General features: G+C 38.9%; 3 protein-coding genes across 5 annotated transcripts; 1 reads left to right on the forward strand and 2 right to left on the reverse strand.

The window, feature by feature from the left end:
* Positions 1 to 1363: 1363 nt before the first annotated feature.
* LOC125187478 (ubiquitin C-terminal hydrolase 22-like) lies at positions 1364 to 5647 on the reverse strand. Its single transcript, XM_048084076.1, has 3 exons — positions 4601 to 5647; positions 4137 to 4261; positions 1364 to 2566 (listed from the first exon to the last, which is right to left on the reverse strand). The coding sequence occupies exons 1-3, from the start codon at positions 5467 to 5469 to the stop codon at positions 1806 to 1808; spliced, it is 1755 nt and encodes a 584-aa protein (XP_047940033.1). The 5' UTR covers positions 5470 to 5647; the 3' UTR covers positions 1364 to 1805.
* A 1343-nt stretch (positions 5648 to 6990) lies between these two features.
* LOC125187480 (actin-related protein 2/3 complex subunit 3) lies at positions 6991 to 10314 on the forward strand. Of its 3 annotated transcripts, XR_007170616.1 has the most exons (7): positions 6991 to 7177; positions 7642 to 7696; positions 8710 to 8818; positions 8894 to 9163; positions 9589 to 9786; positions 10092 to 10168; positions 10254 to 10314. XR_007170616.1 is itself a non-coding variant. In XM_048084078.1 (5 exons), the coding sequence occupies exons 2-5, from the start codon at positions 7694 to 7696 to the stop codon at positions 9729 to 9731; spliced, it is 525 nt and encodes a 174-aa protein (XP_047940035.1). In that variant the 5' UTR covers positions 6991 to 7177; positions 7642 to 7693; the 3' UTR covers positions 9732 to 9985. The 3 variants fall into 3 exon arrangements, 1 of the variants encoding a protein (XP_047940035.1); XR_007170615.1 differs by having other exon boundaries at positions 10092 to 10314; XM_048084078.1 differs by lacking the exons at positions 10092 to 10168; positions 10254 to 10314 and having other exon boundaries at positions 9589 to 9985.
* Positions 10315 to 10712: 398 nt separating this feature from the next.
* LOC125187479 (monogalactosyldiacylglycerol synthase 2, chloroplastic-like) lies at positions 10713 to 13982 on the reverse strand. Its single transcript, XM_048084077.1, has 8 exons — positions 13253 to 13982; positions 12610 to 12782; positions 12261 to 12422; positions 12047 to 12188; positions 11619 to 11843; positions 11477 to 11539; positions 11315 to 11389; positions 10713 to 11236 (listed from the first exon to the last, which is right to left on the reverse strand). Exons 1-8 carry the CDS (start codon positions 13526 to 13528, stop codon positions 10976 to 10978), a joined length of 1377 nt encoding a protein of 458 aa, XP_047940034.1. The 5' UTR covers positions 13529 to 13982; the 3' UTR covers positions 10713 to 10975.
* Between the last annotated feature and the right edge of the window lie 4647 nt (positions 13983 to 18629).

Raw genomic sequence — 18629 nt, forward strand, 5'->3', positions numbered from 1 at the left:
ATTAAAATCATGAAATTACCATTCTGCCCTTTCATAATAAACTAATCTAAAAATAATTTTTATGTGGCAAAATCTGGACCACTCATTTAATAAAAATGAGTGGCTGATATTGCATCTCATTTCTCAATTACCCTAAAAAATCTCAATTGATCATGGACCTATAAAAATAATACTACTATTAAATAGTGGTTTTTATAAGAGGCCAAGCAACACTTTTTTAAAAGGGAGTGAACTACAAAATTAGTACCCAGAAAATAGAGTTTGCATATTTTTAGTATTCAAAATTTACAAAATCATATTTTCAGTCAAAAAATTTCATAAATCTCAAATTCGGTCTCAATTTTTACTATCCTTGAGTGGTATATATGTCCATTTAGTTTAATTTGAGGACCAAATTTTTTATTTTTGAATATTTATAGGAGTACTTCTTTTGTGATTTTTTAGGGACAAATCTTTGTAGTATTATTAAATTTTTTTATATTATCTCAAAATAAATTATTTAAATCTTTGTAGTGTTATCTAAAAATGAATTATTTAAATCTTTGTAGTATTATTTAAATTATTACATTATAATTGGGAAATTAATATGCATTTGTAGTACTAGTATTTAGAAAGTATTGAAGGGTTATTTTTAAGCATTCATTTTTAGTTTAATGCTTGATTGCAACAATAATTCAAATTTAAAATAATATTTTTTTTCACTTATATGTTATAATGTTATACTCATCAAACTTAACAAATTTAAGATGAAATTAATTTTGGAGTACTATTGGATCTATTTGCTAATGTTGCTTGCTTCATTTTGAATTTGAGAGTATCAACTCTAATGTATAATTTAATTTCACTTAATGAAAAATTTAATGGTCATGTGACTCCTGTCTCTAGGTAGCACCGGAGCAGCACACTCTTATTTAATCAGGCTTAACATTATTGACTTTAAGATGTTTATTTAACAAAATAATTAGGACTCTTCTTTATGATCAATTAGGGAATCTTGTCTAAGTTGTTGGAAATATAATATTAGATGCTCTAATGGGTAGGTGGACGCCCTAAACTAATCTTGAGGCAAAAGCACATCAAATTTGTACTACTAATTTTATACATTTTAGTTACCTTTAATGATAAAATTAATTTAAATAATTCCTAATCAAATCAAATTTTGAACAATTTTAACTTTTAAGTCAAACGGTTTTGATCTTTGAACTCTATCTCAAATTGGTTGCATTAATTAAACTCTGATTAGTTACGATAGTTCATACTCCCTAAATAAATAAGCTTGACACAAATTTTAATATACAATTGATTAAGTAGAAAATAAAATAGGACACAAATACATAAAGATTAAGAGAGAGGGAGACAAGAATGAAGGAAAAACAGAGTTCTTAAATGAGTTGATCTCCAACAGAAGAAAGTTTGTAATAAGAGTATTGTTTGAGCTTTTCTGTATACCCACATCTAGTTAGTCTGATACTTCCCCACAGTAGAATTATCATTATGGGAAAACAAAAGAATCGAAACAGACCATTTATTTGTTTCTTTCCATGAACAGCAAAATCTGATCGAAACTAAGAATAACACCAAGGCTTCAATGGAGACACACACAATCTCCAACCAAAATGCCCATCCCGGCGTACCTGGTAACCCGAACTAACACCATCGCAGGAGTTATTTGGATGCAGCCCTTAGCACCCTTCACTGAACTAGCAGCATCCCAGCCTTATCCCGTTGCTCGAGAAAAATTCCACGCAGAGTGCACATGCAGATATCAAGAGAGCAAGGGCACATTTGATTCTCACCAAACAGGCTCAAGCAGCGCACGTACTTTCACTCACTCTGTAGTAGAGCATTTTCTGCACATAGAACATCATGTATCCTTGCGCAGCCCTGACAACGTCGTCATTTACTCGAGTTATCCAAGCGTCATCGCACTTGTACCATTGATTACCTAGTCTCAAATAAGTCACATAGTGACCAGCATCAAGTTTACCCGAGTGTGTAATCACAGCAAATAACTCAAACTGCGAAGAAAGTTCACTGGATGCCTCTTGTTCATCCCCATCATATGGGAAGATTCTGTTTCCGTACCTACTTCTGAGAATGGATGACGAGAGGTATGGCGCCATGTCCAGAGAAAATGGAAACTGCAAATAGCGGTCAACCTTTCTAGACATTTTACGGATTGGTGAATGCTCAAACCGCTTGATATGAAAGCAAGAAACCAGAGGAAGCTTTCTTATGGACATTTGTTTAAGCGATTCCTGTCTCACTTGACACTTCTGGCAGAAGAATTTCTGGTCAGACCCCAATCTCTCAGGTCTTGTGAAATGATCAAGGCACCCGACCAATGTAGAAACACCGGAATTCAGTGAATTTGCCTCCTTGTAGAGAGAATAGTTTGATTTTACAGATGCCATTTTTGTAGAACTGGCACGATTTGGTTCCAAGTCCAACGAAATATCTACACATGGATCATATGTCGTAGATGTGAAACCACAAGATGTGCACATGACATCAGATCTAAGGATGCCAGAAAATACACGGTGGGCAATACAACAATCTCCACTGCCTAGAGAGCAGAACACGTGTCAGTAATATCATCAGAGCAATCATGCATTCTTCACAGTTAAAAATACAACCTATGAACTGCAAAGGCATGTGAAGGTCACAAGCAGTAACCAAGCATGCTAGTAGATTTCACATTCGATGTAAACAATGTAGGATAATGGAACAAAGGGTAATTTACAGGAAAAACAAAGTGCTATTTTTCAAGAATCATCTGAGGCTATTAGTTCTTGCTCTTATTAGATGACTGAAACACCATGAGGCACGGCATCTACTGCCCAAATGGTTGTTTAAAAACTAAATTAGCTCATTTTCGAACTACAAAGGATATATAAGTCCTTTCTTAATTATAGCTAAATAATGGGCCCACAATGGAACAAATATTCCTCGTGAGAGAACTAAAAAGATACTTCAAGACAACACTCAAAAGTTTCAACTGGGGTGACTCTATCTAGTCCTATAAACTTACACCAACTAAATATTTTCTAGAAGCTAGGGCAATTTAACTAAGATACAGCAAGAATCTTGGACTACACCAAAATGTCTAGGTGTTTGGGCTGAAAGGGTTTGATTGCCATGTCCTACAGAAACCTTAGCAATGTGTGGATTCTTATAACAACAGAAGCTAAAGCAGCAAATTAAGTTGTGTCAAGCAAGGACCCTATGACGAAAGGCAAGTGCACCATAGAAAAATGAGACTTACAGGAGAGAAGCAGATGGCAAGCTCGCAGTTTGGAATGGCTCTAAATCTGACAGCACTTGCATATCAATGCCTAAGGCGACTGGAAAACCTAGACAAGTACCCTGCATTTAGAAATTGATGTTACTCAATCTGAAAGTACTTTGGGTTGCCTAGAGATACTAATGTAGTATGAGAGAGTAGGATGTTGAGAGGAAGTCAAGAACTGCCTAGCATATAATTCAATAAAACTCATTCATTCATCAAGATCACAGTCATTGCATTCCAAAAACAAATATACAAACTGAAAGAAAAAAATGCACTGGAACCAATGTAAGACAAATCCAAGATTACCTAACCATTTAACACACTATAAAACCATTTTTCCATGTTCCACTCGTATTGTTTTTCATCATGACTGAAAACTCAAGACAATCATGAATCTTTTATATCAAACAGAATAAGCTAAAAAATCTAGTAGAGCATAATGCTTAGGATTTCAACAAGACCTGAAGACCACAATAAAATAGTAGTAGTAGTAGTAGTATAAAATTTTCAACTTGTCTAGCTGCAAACGAACGAATGTATATCAAAATGGAAAGAGTAACAAGAATATTACTATTATTTAAATGTAAAAGAAGACAAACTTGTCCCTTGAAAGTACAAGAAGTGAAATGGAGCTGATTCAAAAACATGTGTAAGACATCAGGATTCCAATACAAACATCTGGTAAAATGGCAGAGTTTGTGCATAGGACCAAAAAGAAAAGGTTTCATTTTGTTTTATTCAGTTCAGGCCAAATTTTACGGACATGCACCATCACCTCTTAATTGTCAAGAGTTCACATGGCTTCACCGTAGCATCTTATCTTATTCAGGTCAGGTGAAGGTCTTACCTTGACTATGGGGCTTGCGCACATCTTTCTGCATCTTTTCATGAATGGTGTCAAGCATGGAAATGAGAAATTCATGAGCATCCTGTTGTTCATAACTCGCAAGGTTTGAAGCATGCTGCCACCAACTGTATCACAAAACACAGCCAGCATGAGAATGTGAATATAATCTAGCCTATCTGCTCAAAAAATGTGAGCTAAACAAGGACAGACACTCCAATTATTTAGCAATAAAGATACTAAAGAAATTGCAGCAACCAATAAAAATCTCAACTTGTAAAAACATCACCTACAAGAATCACTTCTTTCACAACCCGAATGACCAATATGGAGTATATAATAAAAGGCATAAACTCATTATGATTTTTTAATTCCTAGTTAAAGTTTAACTATGGGAAATGGAAATGGAAGCCTACGGGAGGTAATAATATATGCACGTTAACAACACTCTTAACCCTAAAGCAGACCTATGCAAGAATTTTGCTGGGCTATACGGCATCCGATCCCCGGAGAAGGCGGCCGAGAAAATGGCGTCCAAATCACACGCTAGACACAGCTGCAAATTCTTATTGTTGCCTTTAGCAGCATCGGTCTTGCGCGTGACGATGGTTCTGTTTTCTCTCTCGCAGTAGTACCGATTGTGCTTATCACTCAGGAAATAGTTCCTCAGCGGCGGCGTATGGAGTAAGGCCTGCAAAACGGAGTTCATGAAACAAGTATTCCCCAGATTGCTGAGTCCCCTCAGCCCCCACGGCAACACAGCGCCCCCTTCGATTCGACTCGGCGGCAGAGGGCTCGACTTCTCCGCGATCAACGCCAGCTCATTAAGATCGGGCGCCCAGGGTTTGTAATCCACACGCCTGCGCTTCCGCACGCTCTCCGTCGGGGGGAGGGGCCCGCCTCCGACGGCGGCGGCGGCTACCGCGGCGTCGAAGTCGCGGTCGTAGACCTGGTCCCTGCAGGCGAAGCAGAAGAGCTCGGCCCGGCCGACGTCGACCAGCACGTGGTGCGAGGCGTCCGCCGCGTGCGGAGGGGCGTGCTCGCCGCAGCCGACGGCGGCGCACGACACGCAGGCGAAGAGGCGGGGCGGGGCGCGGCCGCAGACGTCGCACCTGACGGGGGCGGAGATGGAGGCGCGGCCGGGGAGGCGGACGCGGATGCAGCCGCGGAATTTGAGGAAGGGGTCGGGGCCGAGGCGGGATCGGAGGTCGGACAAGTGGCGGCATGAGTAGCTAGGGTTTGGGGCGGCGGCGGGGGAATCTCTGAGAGCGATGGCGGATTCGGGCGGGTGTTGTGAGTCCTCTGAAATGGCGGTGAGGCGTTGCAACGACGACATTGCGGGCGGAGGGAGAGCTGAGAGGAAGAATCGAAGGTCAAAGGAATGGCATGAAGTAGGAAATGGAGGAATGGGTGAATGAGCGAGTAGTGATTCAGATCTGTGGGAGCATTGAAGTAAGAGTGAATCACAGTAAAATTAAATTAGGGCGTTGGTGTTGTAATCAGGAGTTGCAGAGTTTGGGCGGGCGGGGGGGTGATGGGGGTAGGTAGCTCGTCCAATTAGTTAATAGGCTAAGGAATTAGGATGACGTTTCCTTTGTAAAATATGACTACGCAATTTCATGGAGAAATTACACTAGATTTTAATTTTTTAATTCAAATATTGATAAAACTTTGTGTATGTATAATATAATTTCCACCGTTTCAAACAGAGAATAGTGTGAAACTCATATTAGTATATGAAATTAATTTATAGTACTTCAAAACGACGTGTCTGAATTTACTTACTAATTATTCAATTTAAATTGTTACAATAATGTTTAGGGTGGTACAGAGTAAATCCTATCCTAATTATTCCCTCGGTCCAATTTAAGATTCTATCTTTCCACTTAAAATATTCAAATTTTAATATGTGAACACAAATTCCTCTTATTCTCTCTTTACTAAAATATTCAATCACTCTTTTAAATGCGATAAAGAAAAATACTTATTTAGGTATGTTACAACATGTACAAGAGCACTCACAATAAGGATGCAGTGCGCGGGAAGGGCAGTGGAACGGCAGTCGGCGGGCGCCGACTAGAAGGGCAGGGGTGGGGATGGGACAGCGGTCGCTCGGCGCTCGCACGACACCTATTGCACGGATCCGACCACTATCCACGTTTTTTATTTATTTTTATTTCAACTCTATATATACAACTCATTGCACTTTATTTTATTTACAGCTCTCATTCTCTCGAGTATATTTTTTTTTTGATTTATACTAGAGTTTATTATTATTATTATTGAAGTACGTTTGCATTTTTCTATGTTTTTTTTTCAATTAATTTCATTTTTATTATTTTAATATTTGATAAATACCAGTTAAAAAAAATTAAATAATAAGGCCATTACGAGGGCTATGAGGCTGGGAGGACCTTGGGAGGGCCGTGTATTTAGCTGATGATGTAGCATTTGGTAATTATGGGAGGGCTATGCTATTGTGATTTGTGAATGCTCATTAGTCTAAACTTGCTATAAATAATTGGTTATATTGATTAATAATAAATATTATTTTCTCCATCTCATTGAAAGACGTGCACTTTTGTTTTCACAAAAATATGGACATTTTTATTTACGAAAAGTTATCCAAAACATATTACTTTTATAATACATATCAATTTATTTAATCTACCGTAACAACTCATTAAATAATACTAATATGATCTCCCTATTAACTAATATTATTTTAACTACCCTTTACTCATCTCTCATACTTTATTCATTTAAAATTAATTCTAATTTCATTTTAAATACACATTTTTATAGACATAGAGGAAATAATGTTTATAATCGGAATTTGATTTTTACCATTTAAACAAAAATAAATTACCTCGTGGCTTTTCTTCTTCACCAAGCGATTTAGTAGTTTTAGGTGATCCCTTCCAATTTCTAATGCTTTTTGTTGTTGCGGTACCATTGCAGATGCTCTAATTCTTCTTCTCAATTCCGTCCGACGCCGTCTCCCTCGCCCACCGCTTCCCATCGCTTCTCGCCGCCGTCGCCGAGTATGCCCTTATCTCTTTACTACTATTACTCTATACCTTGGTACAAAAGGAATCTATCGAGACCTACAATTGCTTTTATACTTCTGAACGCTTTTCTATTTTCAGTTAAAATCTTTCATAATTATGGAATTAGATTTAGATGATTAGATCTGAGATGATGATTGATTGATCACTACACCACGCCTAAATATGGAAGAACGATTATCATGTGATCAGTAATTGAAACTAAAAGTGTGGAAGATATTTTAGCGAAGTGTGTGTGGAAAATGCGACAGATTGTCTTGCTTTTTGACATGTATAGATATAGATTGTGAAAATCAATTAAACGCCAATTTCCTTTATGAAAAACGTTTGGTTTAAAAGTGCAGGGTATCAACCATGGTGCGAACATCTTGTAGCTCATTGTAAGCTGATGATCCTTAATTTAGTGAATAATATTGATGATAATAATTGTACAACTGCAGAATATTGCTTCGGCAGACATTGGGTACAAAGAACTATACACATTGGATTAACATGGTGAGAATCATGGAGTACTTATTTTCTTTGCTGTTTGTGTTTTTGTTTGGTTTTCCATTAAAGTGTTTGCTATTTGACTCCTAATTAAACTCAGATAAAGCATTTATTCTTGTTTCTTAGTAAGTTTATTGCAGCAATTTACAGAGGACCCCTTATTTTCTGTTTCCTTGAATGCCTGGGAACTTCGTTCTCATGTTTAATTACATGTTAATGATCACTTGCATGAAATATAACGCTAATGTGCGATGACATGCCAAATGCATAACAAACTTTAAAGTGTGTGTTTATCCGCATCTAGACTACTTTAAGCTGTAACCAGCTCCCCTCATCTGTTGCCTTTTAACAACTGGTAAATATTATATTTCAAAGTTTTTTAATCCACGTACATAGATCTATATTTGTATCAGGTAAACAGAAGGAATCTCCTGGATTGAGTGACATGACACTTAACCATACAGTGATCCAGAATTATATGATTGGGAGAAAAACTTATGCTTCTTTATAGAACTCGTTCTCTGTTGTGTTCCTTAGAATTCTTTTCAAATGTGTTGATTCTATTTTGTAAGCAAGTCGATGGGAATGATCTGATTATCACCTGTTGATGATATTTATAATCATCTCTGCTGGTTATTTGGTCTGGCTAATGTTGTTTTGGAGATGATATTGCTTTCTATTTCATTATATTCATTTGTGTGGCATGGAGATTATAGGAGCCTACCTGTTTGTTCAGGCTTTCCTCTGGGCTTTTAGTGTATGAAATTATGGATAACCACTGGAGTACCAAATTACGCACGCAAATGCAATGAAAAAGAGAACTGAGGGAGTTCATAATCTAAAATGTGTTTTTATAACCATACTGTTTTCTAGAAATATAAAGTTGCTACTGAAAATGGTTTTCTTTCTTTGAAGGAAATCTTCCTTTTCTGCTTACTATCTTTCTCATCTTCTTGTTCGATACCATTGGTAAATTTTATTTTATGTGTGGCACTTTGGGGGTGGAAATGATATTGCAGGTATACCACTCCAGTTTCGTTGACGTTGAAGACATTTCTAAAGCATGTGGTTGCCCTCTACTGCCCCTAAAAAGCCACATTAAAGGACCAGCTCCAGTCTCAGAACAAGGTCAGGATCACCCTTATTGCTGAAAATTGTCAAACTGAATGTATTATAATCAACTGTATTTTGTGTTGTGCGCAGATAGCACTGATATTGTGGATGAGGCGATTACATTCTTTCGTGCCAATGTCTTTTTCAGAAACTTTGACATTAAGAGTCCAGCTGATAAGCTTCTTATCTACTTAACATTCTACATAAATCTTGCTCTGAAGAGGCTAGAAGGCTGCCGGACATTGGCTGAAGGAACTAAAGCAATTATCAATCTTGGACTGGAAAAGGTCCCTGTGCCCGGGGAGCATGGATTCCCATTTCCAGGACTATTTTCACAGCCACAGTCTGAAGATGAAGCAGGTAAAATAATGTCATGCAGCACAATGAGGCATATCATGTGAATCTTGTTTATTAGGCCAGATTTAGAGATATTATCTTACTGCCCTCTTTCCTTCCTTTTAGTATTCCTTATGCCGTCTTCAAAGAAATCTTCTAATCATATCTGATATCACTGTGTCTGAACTTCTATTATTACATAGTGGTTTGTAATGCTGCCTCTGATCTTCATCCTTGTACTCCATCTAAGATTGAAAAGGGAGGTTTTGGTCTCACAAGATGTTACTTATCTTTAAAAATACCCTATGAACAAATATTGAATACTGAGGACTTAGACCGAGATGTTAGAGTTTAATTTTGGTGAATACTGGCAGGTTGCATGCCATACATTTATTTTGCTTACTATGTGCCTGAATCATTTTTTGGAATTCTATGACATGTGAATGCAGAGCTCTTCAGAAATTACTTGAAGCAGATACGCGAAGAAACAAGTGGAAGATTATTGAGTGTGGCGTATCGATCCAATGGAACTCCAAACAAATGGTGGTTAGCATTTGCCAAAAGAAAGTTCATGAATGTCATCACACCATGAACAGAGGCAACGACAGCACAGCAGACTCAACTAGTAACAATCCATGTGTTTCTAGGTGGAGTTACATGGCCTGTTTTCCATGTGATCATGTGTTGGTTTCTTTAATGAATTATTTTGTTAGATAGTAAAAATGTAGCTTTAGCCATACACAAATAAAGGAGAGCCATGTAGAAACCTGTTGAGATATATTGCAGACTTTCTTAAAGTTCATTGTAATTGATTACCAACATAATTGATCTTCTCTCCTTGGGTCTTCTTTATGAGTTTGTTATTTGTTTGTTTATTTTTTTCATATGATGATCTTTTGGTTTGAGATATGGAAAATTGTGCTGCTTTGATGCGTCGATCACCGTTTTGCAGCTAACGCCACTGACACTGCTGCCCCAACCTCCGCAATGCAGCCGTCGAGCCTTGCCCCACACCACTTTTGCGGCCCTGTAAGTTCATGGCGTTGTTGACCCAAAAAAACTTTTAAAAAATATTTTATCCTACTGACTACTAGTCTTGCTTCAACTTTTGCAGACTATGATGGCATAATTTGGTAGAAATTTTCTCTTTATTATAATATTGCAATTGCCTTAAATCAACTTTTCCAAAATATCTATGGTCCCAATCACGAATCTTAAACATTGCCAACCTGAAATTAATTGAGGCCAAAAGAGAACACAGCTGTATTTGCTTATATTTATAATCTTTTGGGGAAGAAAATGGTTTGCTGAGTTGGGATGTAGGGTAAGGGTATTACTACTAAAAGCTACGGACAGCGCCCATCCATGCTAAAATGTGAACATTCATGTTCATTTCTGTGTAGTCATTGATTGTGTCGTTATCTAATTTTTCAATCTAGTGGAGCAAGTTAGTTATAACTTCTTTCACATGTCTCAAAAAATAAAAAACTTTTTCCCAACAAGTTGCAGTGTTTATAACCGAAGACATTCCAGGAATGGTTGAGTATAATCAAACAACTTTGGAAGCACAAACTTGGCAAATCAAAGTGGAATAAATCACTTCACATCAACTATAATTCACAATTCACATCAAGTACAATTCCTACATGTCAAGACTATCCTAAAAAGAATACAATACCAAACAAAATTTCAACCCCAACTAACATTCTTTCTTTCTTCTCTTAATTTTGGGCATATATTGTACAAAGAATCCTATAATTTCATATGCTACACCAAATTGGACTTGGTCAATTTAATCTCGTGCCAGAGATGGAAACCTGGGAACACACCTGCACACTAAATCAAGCTTGAGAACGATGACGTCAGCATGTACGGGGCGTTCGCTATAGGGCTGCGCTGGCAAGCCAGCTCGTGGATGTCTCTAACAATGTCGAACACTGCATTTGGCTGCGCGAGTCTCAGTGCGTTCTCAGACATTTTCATGAGCTCGTCTTTCTTTGTGCTGAACCATTCTGCCACAATCTTCGCTGTTTCCTTGGGCTTCCTAGTGAACATGCCCGCCCCATTGTCAACTACATACGGAACGTTTCCTTTCTCCTGTTGTTACCATGTGAAGTGAATGTAGATGAGTTAGGGGAGGTTAAAATTAAAGAGGTGAGATTTCGTTTAACCTACCTGTCCAGGAATGTAGTCGTTTAGAACGATGGGAAGGCCTCGTATCAATGCCTCTGCAATGGTGCCCGGTCCGGCCTATAAAACATGGTAAATTTCTCATTAACAATGAGGCGATGAAAGGGGTGTACTAGAGTCATGATATGAAAGTATAAAGTTACATACTTTAGTGATAATGCAGTCACAAGCACCCATCCATTTCTGCATCTGCTTCTCAAATCCTCTAACCTACATTGTAGTATAACTTCGGATAAGTTTTTGTCGAAACTTCACTAACCTTAGATTCTTGAAGAAGAGATTCAGTTACCTTGACTGGAATTTTCCATTCGGTGGACTGTAAGGTGGCGGCTAGATCTTGATTGCGGCCACAGATGATTATGAGCTGCCCTATTGGCCTCTCGTGTTCTTTATCGAATAGTGACTCTCCAAGAGCAAATGCTGTCTTCTTCACAGGGCCCATCCCCTCTCCGCCTCCCATCAACAAAACGGCTGGCAGCAGCGGATCCATCTCAAGCTCGACTCTCAAATCATCCTACATCGAAGAAGAGTTCAAGAAAAAGGAAATGAAACAAGAGTTCGTCAACATTACCCTATGACTGGAAAATTTTAGGGGAGGTCTAGTCCACTCTAAAAATGTTAGGACTTGACTGCAAGAGTTCGTAGATTGGGTCGAATGTGCAACAATGTCTGAGGTTTGTAATTTAATCAGCAGATTATCTCATGTAAAACCGCTACCTTTGATAGAATTGCTCTGCAGAAGGAAGGCCTAATGGGCAAGCCGTATACGCGAGTTTGAGATATGTCTAGGCCATCTAGCACCGCCCTCTTTGCTACAGCCTCTGAGGGGCAGTACAGTCGATCCACTAATGGATGAAACCTTAAAGAATATCCCATATCAGTAATACAATCGTTGAGTCCTCGGCTCCAACAAATGAAATGAGGTCCTTACCATGTGCGGTGGCAAGTGCTGAGGTCAGTAATAACAGTTACAAAGAAGACCTTTTTCTGCAGGCCTTGCCATTTGAGCACCCATAGCGGAATGTGCTGCATGAGCGGGTGAACGCTTATAATGATATCGGGTTTGTACTCCATTAGGCCTGCCTCTACCTCCCTTGCAAACCACAAAACATGAATTATCAAGAAACTGCAAATGAAAATGGATAGGAAACTACATAGCTAAGTGTGGTCATCAAATCAATTTCAAGAACAGTCTACCAACTTTAGGGCATGATGAGTGGACTGATCTAAATTCGAGACTGAAAGCTAAAGAGGGATTAATAGGGCAGAGGCATTCGTACTTGGCATAGAAGGCAGCAATAGCTGCAAGATAGATGGAGTGTATCCATCTCGGAGAAGTTCCATGGAATGCAAATTTCCAAAGCTGGACGTGTTTGACCATGAACTTGTACTGCCCCTCCATATCATTTAGTGGCCACCCAGTATACTCCTTCCACACATCTTTCACGTATATCTGCATATGAATCATTCAAATGAATACATTAAAAAAATATAATCCATTTTTGGCTTTTACACTACACATACAAAAGGTCTTTTTAAGACTACGAAATTCAGCATGCTCTACCCAGGAAACGAAAAAACAGAGATGATCACGACGCATCACTATATGATAAATCGACCCACATCACAATCAAGACAAGAACCATCCATGAGTTCCAAACCTCTTTTTCTTGGCATTGAATTTCAATAACCATCTATATAGTTCATCATAGAATATCAAAACGACTAAAGGTGGGATTTTTAGGAAATGAATCACATAAAGATTGTTAATCATTCTCACCTACAGACGTATATAAACAAGAAACATGACAAAGGCTATAATCTTTTAATTCCCATGGCCTCAAAACATAACTTCTACAATCAAAACCAAACATCCAACAACACATACATAAAATGGCAATTTGAAAAGAAAAAAAGGCTAACCCTGTATTCATCGCCGTATTCGAGCTGGAAGGCGTCCCTGATGGACTCGGCGGAGGCACGGTGGCCGCCGCCGGTATCGCTCATGAGAATGAGGACAGTCTTGGCCCTCTCGGCGCCAATCTGCTCGAGCTCCATGTTTCCATCTTCATCATCATCTTTTTCGGTGTGTTTGAGCCTTTTGTAATTGGTGGCGCCCCCAAATCCGTACACCCCAACTCTTTCGAAAACCTTGTTTATGGCATTCGAATCCTTGGTTGAATCCGCCTTCACCATCATATCTATATATACAAAATATATATAGATATGGAGATTTCTCTATGTATATACAATTTTTTTTTATCAGAGGTTAGAATTGAGTAGACAACAACTTTTTCCTACAAGCCAAGAAAATATCAGACATTTAATTTGTGAGCAAATTCCTGTCTTTCCAGCGGAAAATTGGTGGGAGAAGCGGAGGATGAAAGTGGCATTTTATTTGTTTAATCTATTTTTTTGAAAAGGAAGAGACTTTTGTGCAAACGGACAAGCTTGAAGCAACAAACTACATCTGGAAATCCAAAAAAATCTCAAAGATTGGATTTTTACTGCAATGAAACTCCTGCTCCTGCGATTTCCTAAATGAAAGTGAGAAACACAGAAAGAATTGATTCCAGGGAGAGACAGAGAAAAGAGATGGGCAATTGGAGGGTGGGAAGTGTGAGATGGCAAAGAGGTTTGTTTTTGTCTGACGGTTAAAAGGATCGGCAGCTATTACCGAACAATTTTTATTTGTTGGTTATTCAATCTGAGCCGTTGGATTCAGGAATTGGCATCTGTTGAGACTTGAGAGGAATGTTCGGAGTGGGAGATTCGATTCTAGTTGCTGAGGTTGGAGTGATGCGGGCCCCACCCTTTTATTACATTTCAAACAGTTGTACTTGTATTGAATTGGCGATATCATTACATATCATTATTTTATTTCATTGATTATGTGTACGCAGTTTAGCACAGATTTTCTGCCGTATCATTTCATAATTCATTTAACTTTTATATTGTCACATTACATGTACCAAAGAGAGGAAATTTTATAATTATGCCAGTTATCATAATAAATATATACTCCTAGTATGTAATTCATTATTATATTATAAAATAAAAATAGCCATTTAAATCATTTAATTTGATTAATTTCTAATCCGTTACATGAAGTTTAAAATTGAAATATTAACAATGGAGTTTCAAATTTTCGTAATATTGTCTAAACTATATACAGAATGACATCTTTAAATATAAAGGGGACAATTGGGAAAAAAAACTGAAACTTCATAAATTAATAAAATTATAGGGAATGGACAAAATTTGATCAAATTTCATAATTTGAATGTCTATTATACCGATAAAATATTAAAAAGGATAAAATAAAAAATTTCATCGTTTTACTTTTAAATTTGGACATTTGTTGAAGAAAAAAGCAAAAACAAAATAAAGAACTTAACATAAGGAAAGAAGAATAAAATTACAATCGAAACAAATATTCCTTTGAGAGTTAAAATATTTTACTATTATTTGCAATTTATATTTTTCTTAAATTACGTTGAACAAGTTATCTTAAATTAACTTCAAGACCTAGGTTCACCTCAATATATTTTCTATTTTCTCCAATGCATACGCAACTCAATGTTTCTTTCAAGTTAACTAAGGTGTGCAATTTTATTCAACTAATTCTGGGCATGATGAATTGGAAGTTACGGTTGCACTTAGCATAGGATATGTATCTCCATATGTAAAGAAATTTCCTTTTAAGTGTATTGCTTACATATTAATGGATCCTAAAAAAAGAATATACATTAATGATGACGTGTTTGGAATGTAATATGTATATTTAAGAATTAGTCAATCATTTGTCGAGAAAAATTGATAAACACAACTTAAGCTAGTTTAGCTATACATTAACTATTAGGTTGTCTCCGGCGGCGCCCCTCCCATTCGCCCCTCCCACGCGCCCTTCCCATGCCACGTCAGCACTAGCCCCTCCCATTCCACTGCCACATCACTAGCCCTTCCCACTCGCCCCTCCCACTCGCCCTTCCCACAATTAAATTAATTCACAATTAAAATTTAAATTCACGGAAGACATAATCCGACAAAAATACGAACGGGAAATACGAATATTTCATTAAAAAAAAACATACATAATTCGAAAAAAAAAATTACATAGTAGAAAAAAAAAACATACATCATGCGAAAAAAAAAACAACCACATCAGTGTCCACCCCTCCGCGTCCAAACCTCTTCGATGATATCCTCCTGAAGTCGAATATGGGCATTTCTTTGCCGCATGTCGGTAAATGCGCGCAACCGCTCAACCTCTCCATGAGGTACACCCATGTTCACATTCGCGGTGGCCACACCGTGGCTGGGTCCGGCACCCGTGTCATCTTCGCTGTTCCACTGAGTCAATTCGTCCCCTTCACTTTCGACAATCATGTTGTGCAGAATGATACACGCGTACATGATGTCGCCGATGTTGGGGATATACCACTGCCGTGCCGGACCCCTCACCATCGCCCATCGACTCTGGAGCGCACCAAATGCGCGCTCAACATCCTTGCGCGCTGCCTCTTGCCGGGTCGCAAAGTAGCTCTTCTTTGGCCCGACCGGATGCTTGATCGACTTCACAAAGACGGGCCAGCTTGGGTATATCCCATCCGCCAAATAGTATCCCATGTTGTGTTGGTTGCCGTTGGCGATGAAACTGATGGCGGGACCAACGCCATTGCACCTATCGTTGAACAGGGGCGACGACTGGAGGACGTTGAGGTCGTTGTTCGACCCGGCTACTCCAAAATAAGCATGCCATATCCACAGCCGGTAGTCAGCTACGGCTTCAAGGATCATCGTGGGATGCTTGGCTTTGAAGCCGGAAGTGTGTATCCCCTTCCAGGCGACGGGGCGGTTCCTCCACTCCCAATGCATACAATCGATGCTGCCCAACATCCCAGGGAACCCGTGCACCGACCCGTGCATATTAATCAGCCGCTGGCAGTCTTCGGGGCTCGGACGTCGAAGATACTGATCCCCGAATATCGCTCTAACGCCCGCGCAAAACTCCAACAGACACTGGACGGCGGAAGATTCCCCAATGTGGAGGTACTCGTCGAACATGTCGGCCGGCCCTCCGTACGCCAGTTGCCTGATTGCGGCCGTACACTTCGTATTGGCGTGTGTCCGGGTTTGCCAGCCGCATCCTCCCCGATCCTGAAAAACTCGTACCTCCTCTCTAATGCACCAACGATATGCATAAACAGAGGACGATGCATCCGAAAACGTCGGCGGAATAAGGCATCCCCAAAACGCGGCTCTGGAGCAAAGTAGTCCTCATACAACCGCTGATGTGCAGCAATGTGGTCCCGGGGTACATGCCGTCGGCGATGGATTGGCCGAGGCACGGCCGCCGCCGCCTGCTGCCGCTGCTGCCTCTGCCGGATCCGTCGATCAATCGCCGCTTGCACAGCGAGATCCAATTCATCATCGCTAAAGCCATCACTATCACTAGCGCCTGCGCCACTACCACCCGCACGACTACTCGCCATTATAGATAATTGAAAAAAGAGGTTTAGAGAGAGAAACTTGTCAACACAAGTGGTGTGAATGAAATGACGTTGGAGGAGCCCTATTTATAGAGTTTAAAAAAAAAAAAAAAAAATATGTCGGACGTCCGAGTTGGGACGGGCGACCTTCGCCACAGTGGCGCCCGTCCCACTCGCCCGTCGACGGGAGGGGCGAGCTCATCGCAGGGGCACCCGGGACCGGCGTGGGCGCCCTTCCCGCCCACTATGGCGCCCGTCGGGTCGCCCGTCCCCGACGGACGAACGGGAAGGGCGCCGTAGGAGATAACCTTACAATAGTTTGACGTAGCAGCCACATATAGGTATTTTAGTCATAGAACTCAGTTACAAATCAACAAAATCTAACCAAGTTACTTTCCCAAATTCTTACTTCGTGGCTCGATAGATTTGAAGAAAATAAGTTGCTTGTTCCATAATTTCTTTTCTAAAATTTGTCATTATAATACGAGTTTAAAGATAGCAATTTTATCTCCACTTTTAATTTGTTGATTTACAATTCAATCAATTTTTTAAACACATTGTTTTAATCACAATCACGTATGTTTTAATCAGTACTGTTTTTAAAGTCATGTTTTAATCACACTATGATAATATTAATGACAGTGAACTCTTTTAAATAAAAGAAAGTGACACTACCAAACGAAGTACACTTACCTACTCAGTATTCACACTATTTGCTTAGGAAATCCTAAATTACTCCATAAAATTGTAGCCACACCAGTGATGGAACTCATTGAAGACTTAAAGAATCCAAACAAAAGTCACTACATTCAAGTACATGCACGTGGACGTGGCTTTTCAAGATTTTAAGTTGGGTGGTCAAAAGGAAACGATTTTTATGGCGTCTTGGTACTTGGGTCAATGGTTGATGCTCGAAAGTTGATTCAAAGAGGTAAGTCAAGTTGATTCAAAGTTTTTCTGAGGTACTTCTTACTTTGTTCTTAATCTGATCACTTGTTTAGCTTTTCGAGGTTCTATTTTCATTCATCTTGTTGTGCTAAAGGTGTTTTCGTTCGGTGAGTTGTTTTAATTTTACTTATAATTTGTTATGTGAGTGTGTTTGTTAGTCAAGTCTTGTAGTAGGATAGTAGAGATCTTAGTATTTCTTTTGGATATGTCTTGTTCTTTCGTTTGCCTAGTTTTATGGTTTGAGCCTCGAGCGTTGCCCTAAGTTTATAAAAAAAAATCCATAAAACTAAAGTACTTGTTGTTCCCTTTTTTTGGTTAAAAGTGTCAACTTACCTTCCAATTGATATTTTGCACCCCTTAGATACTCCCTCCGTCCCGTTTTAGGAGTCCTGGTTGAGTCGGCCACATGTTTTAAGAAAAAAGTGTTTGAGTGTGTAATAAATAAATATTGTAGTAGATGTTGAGACCCACTTTTAATCGAGTGTCCAACAAATAAATGTTATAGTGGATGTTGAGACCCACTTTTAACACTTTTTTATTAGTTGTAGTGGATGTTGGGATCCACTTTTAACACTTTGTAGACATTTTTTATTAATTTATCTCAACCGGGACTCCTAAAGCGGGACGCCCAAAATTGATCAACCGGAACTCTTAAAGCGGGACGGAGGGAGTATTATATTGATGATTAGTATCAATATGTATTGGTACAAAAGCAAGTGCAAATTCGATTGCATATTGGATTGTGAATTGACGATAGATGAATATTTAGGTGTGCAACTTACAAGGAAATTGTGGCTACGATAATTAAGGCTAAAGTGAATGATCAATATAGAGTTATATACCTCTAAAACAAGTTATGA

Source organism: Salvia hispanica, chromosome 5, assembly GCF_023119035.1.
Source record: "Salvia hispanica cultivar TCC Black 2014 chromosome 5, UniMelb_Shisp_WGS_1.0, whole genome shotgun sequence".
Classification (NCBI taxonomy): domain Eukaryota; kingdom Viridiplantae; phylum Streptophyta; class Magnoliopsida; order Lamiales; family Lamiaceae; genus Salvia; species Salvia hispanica.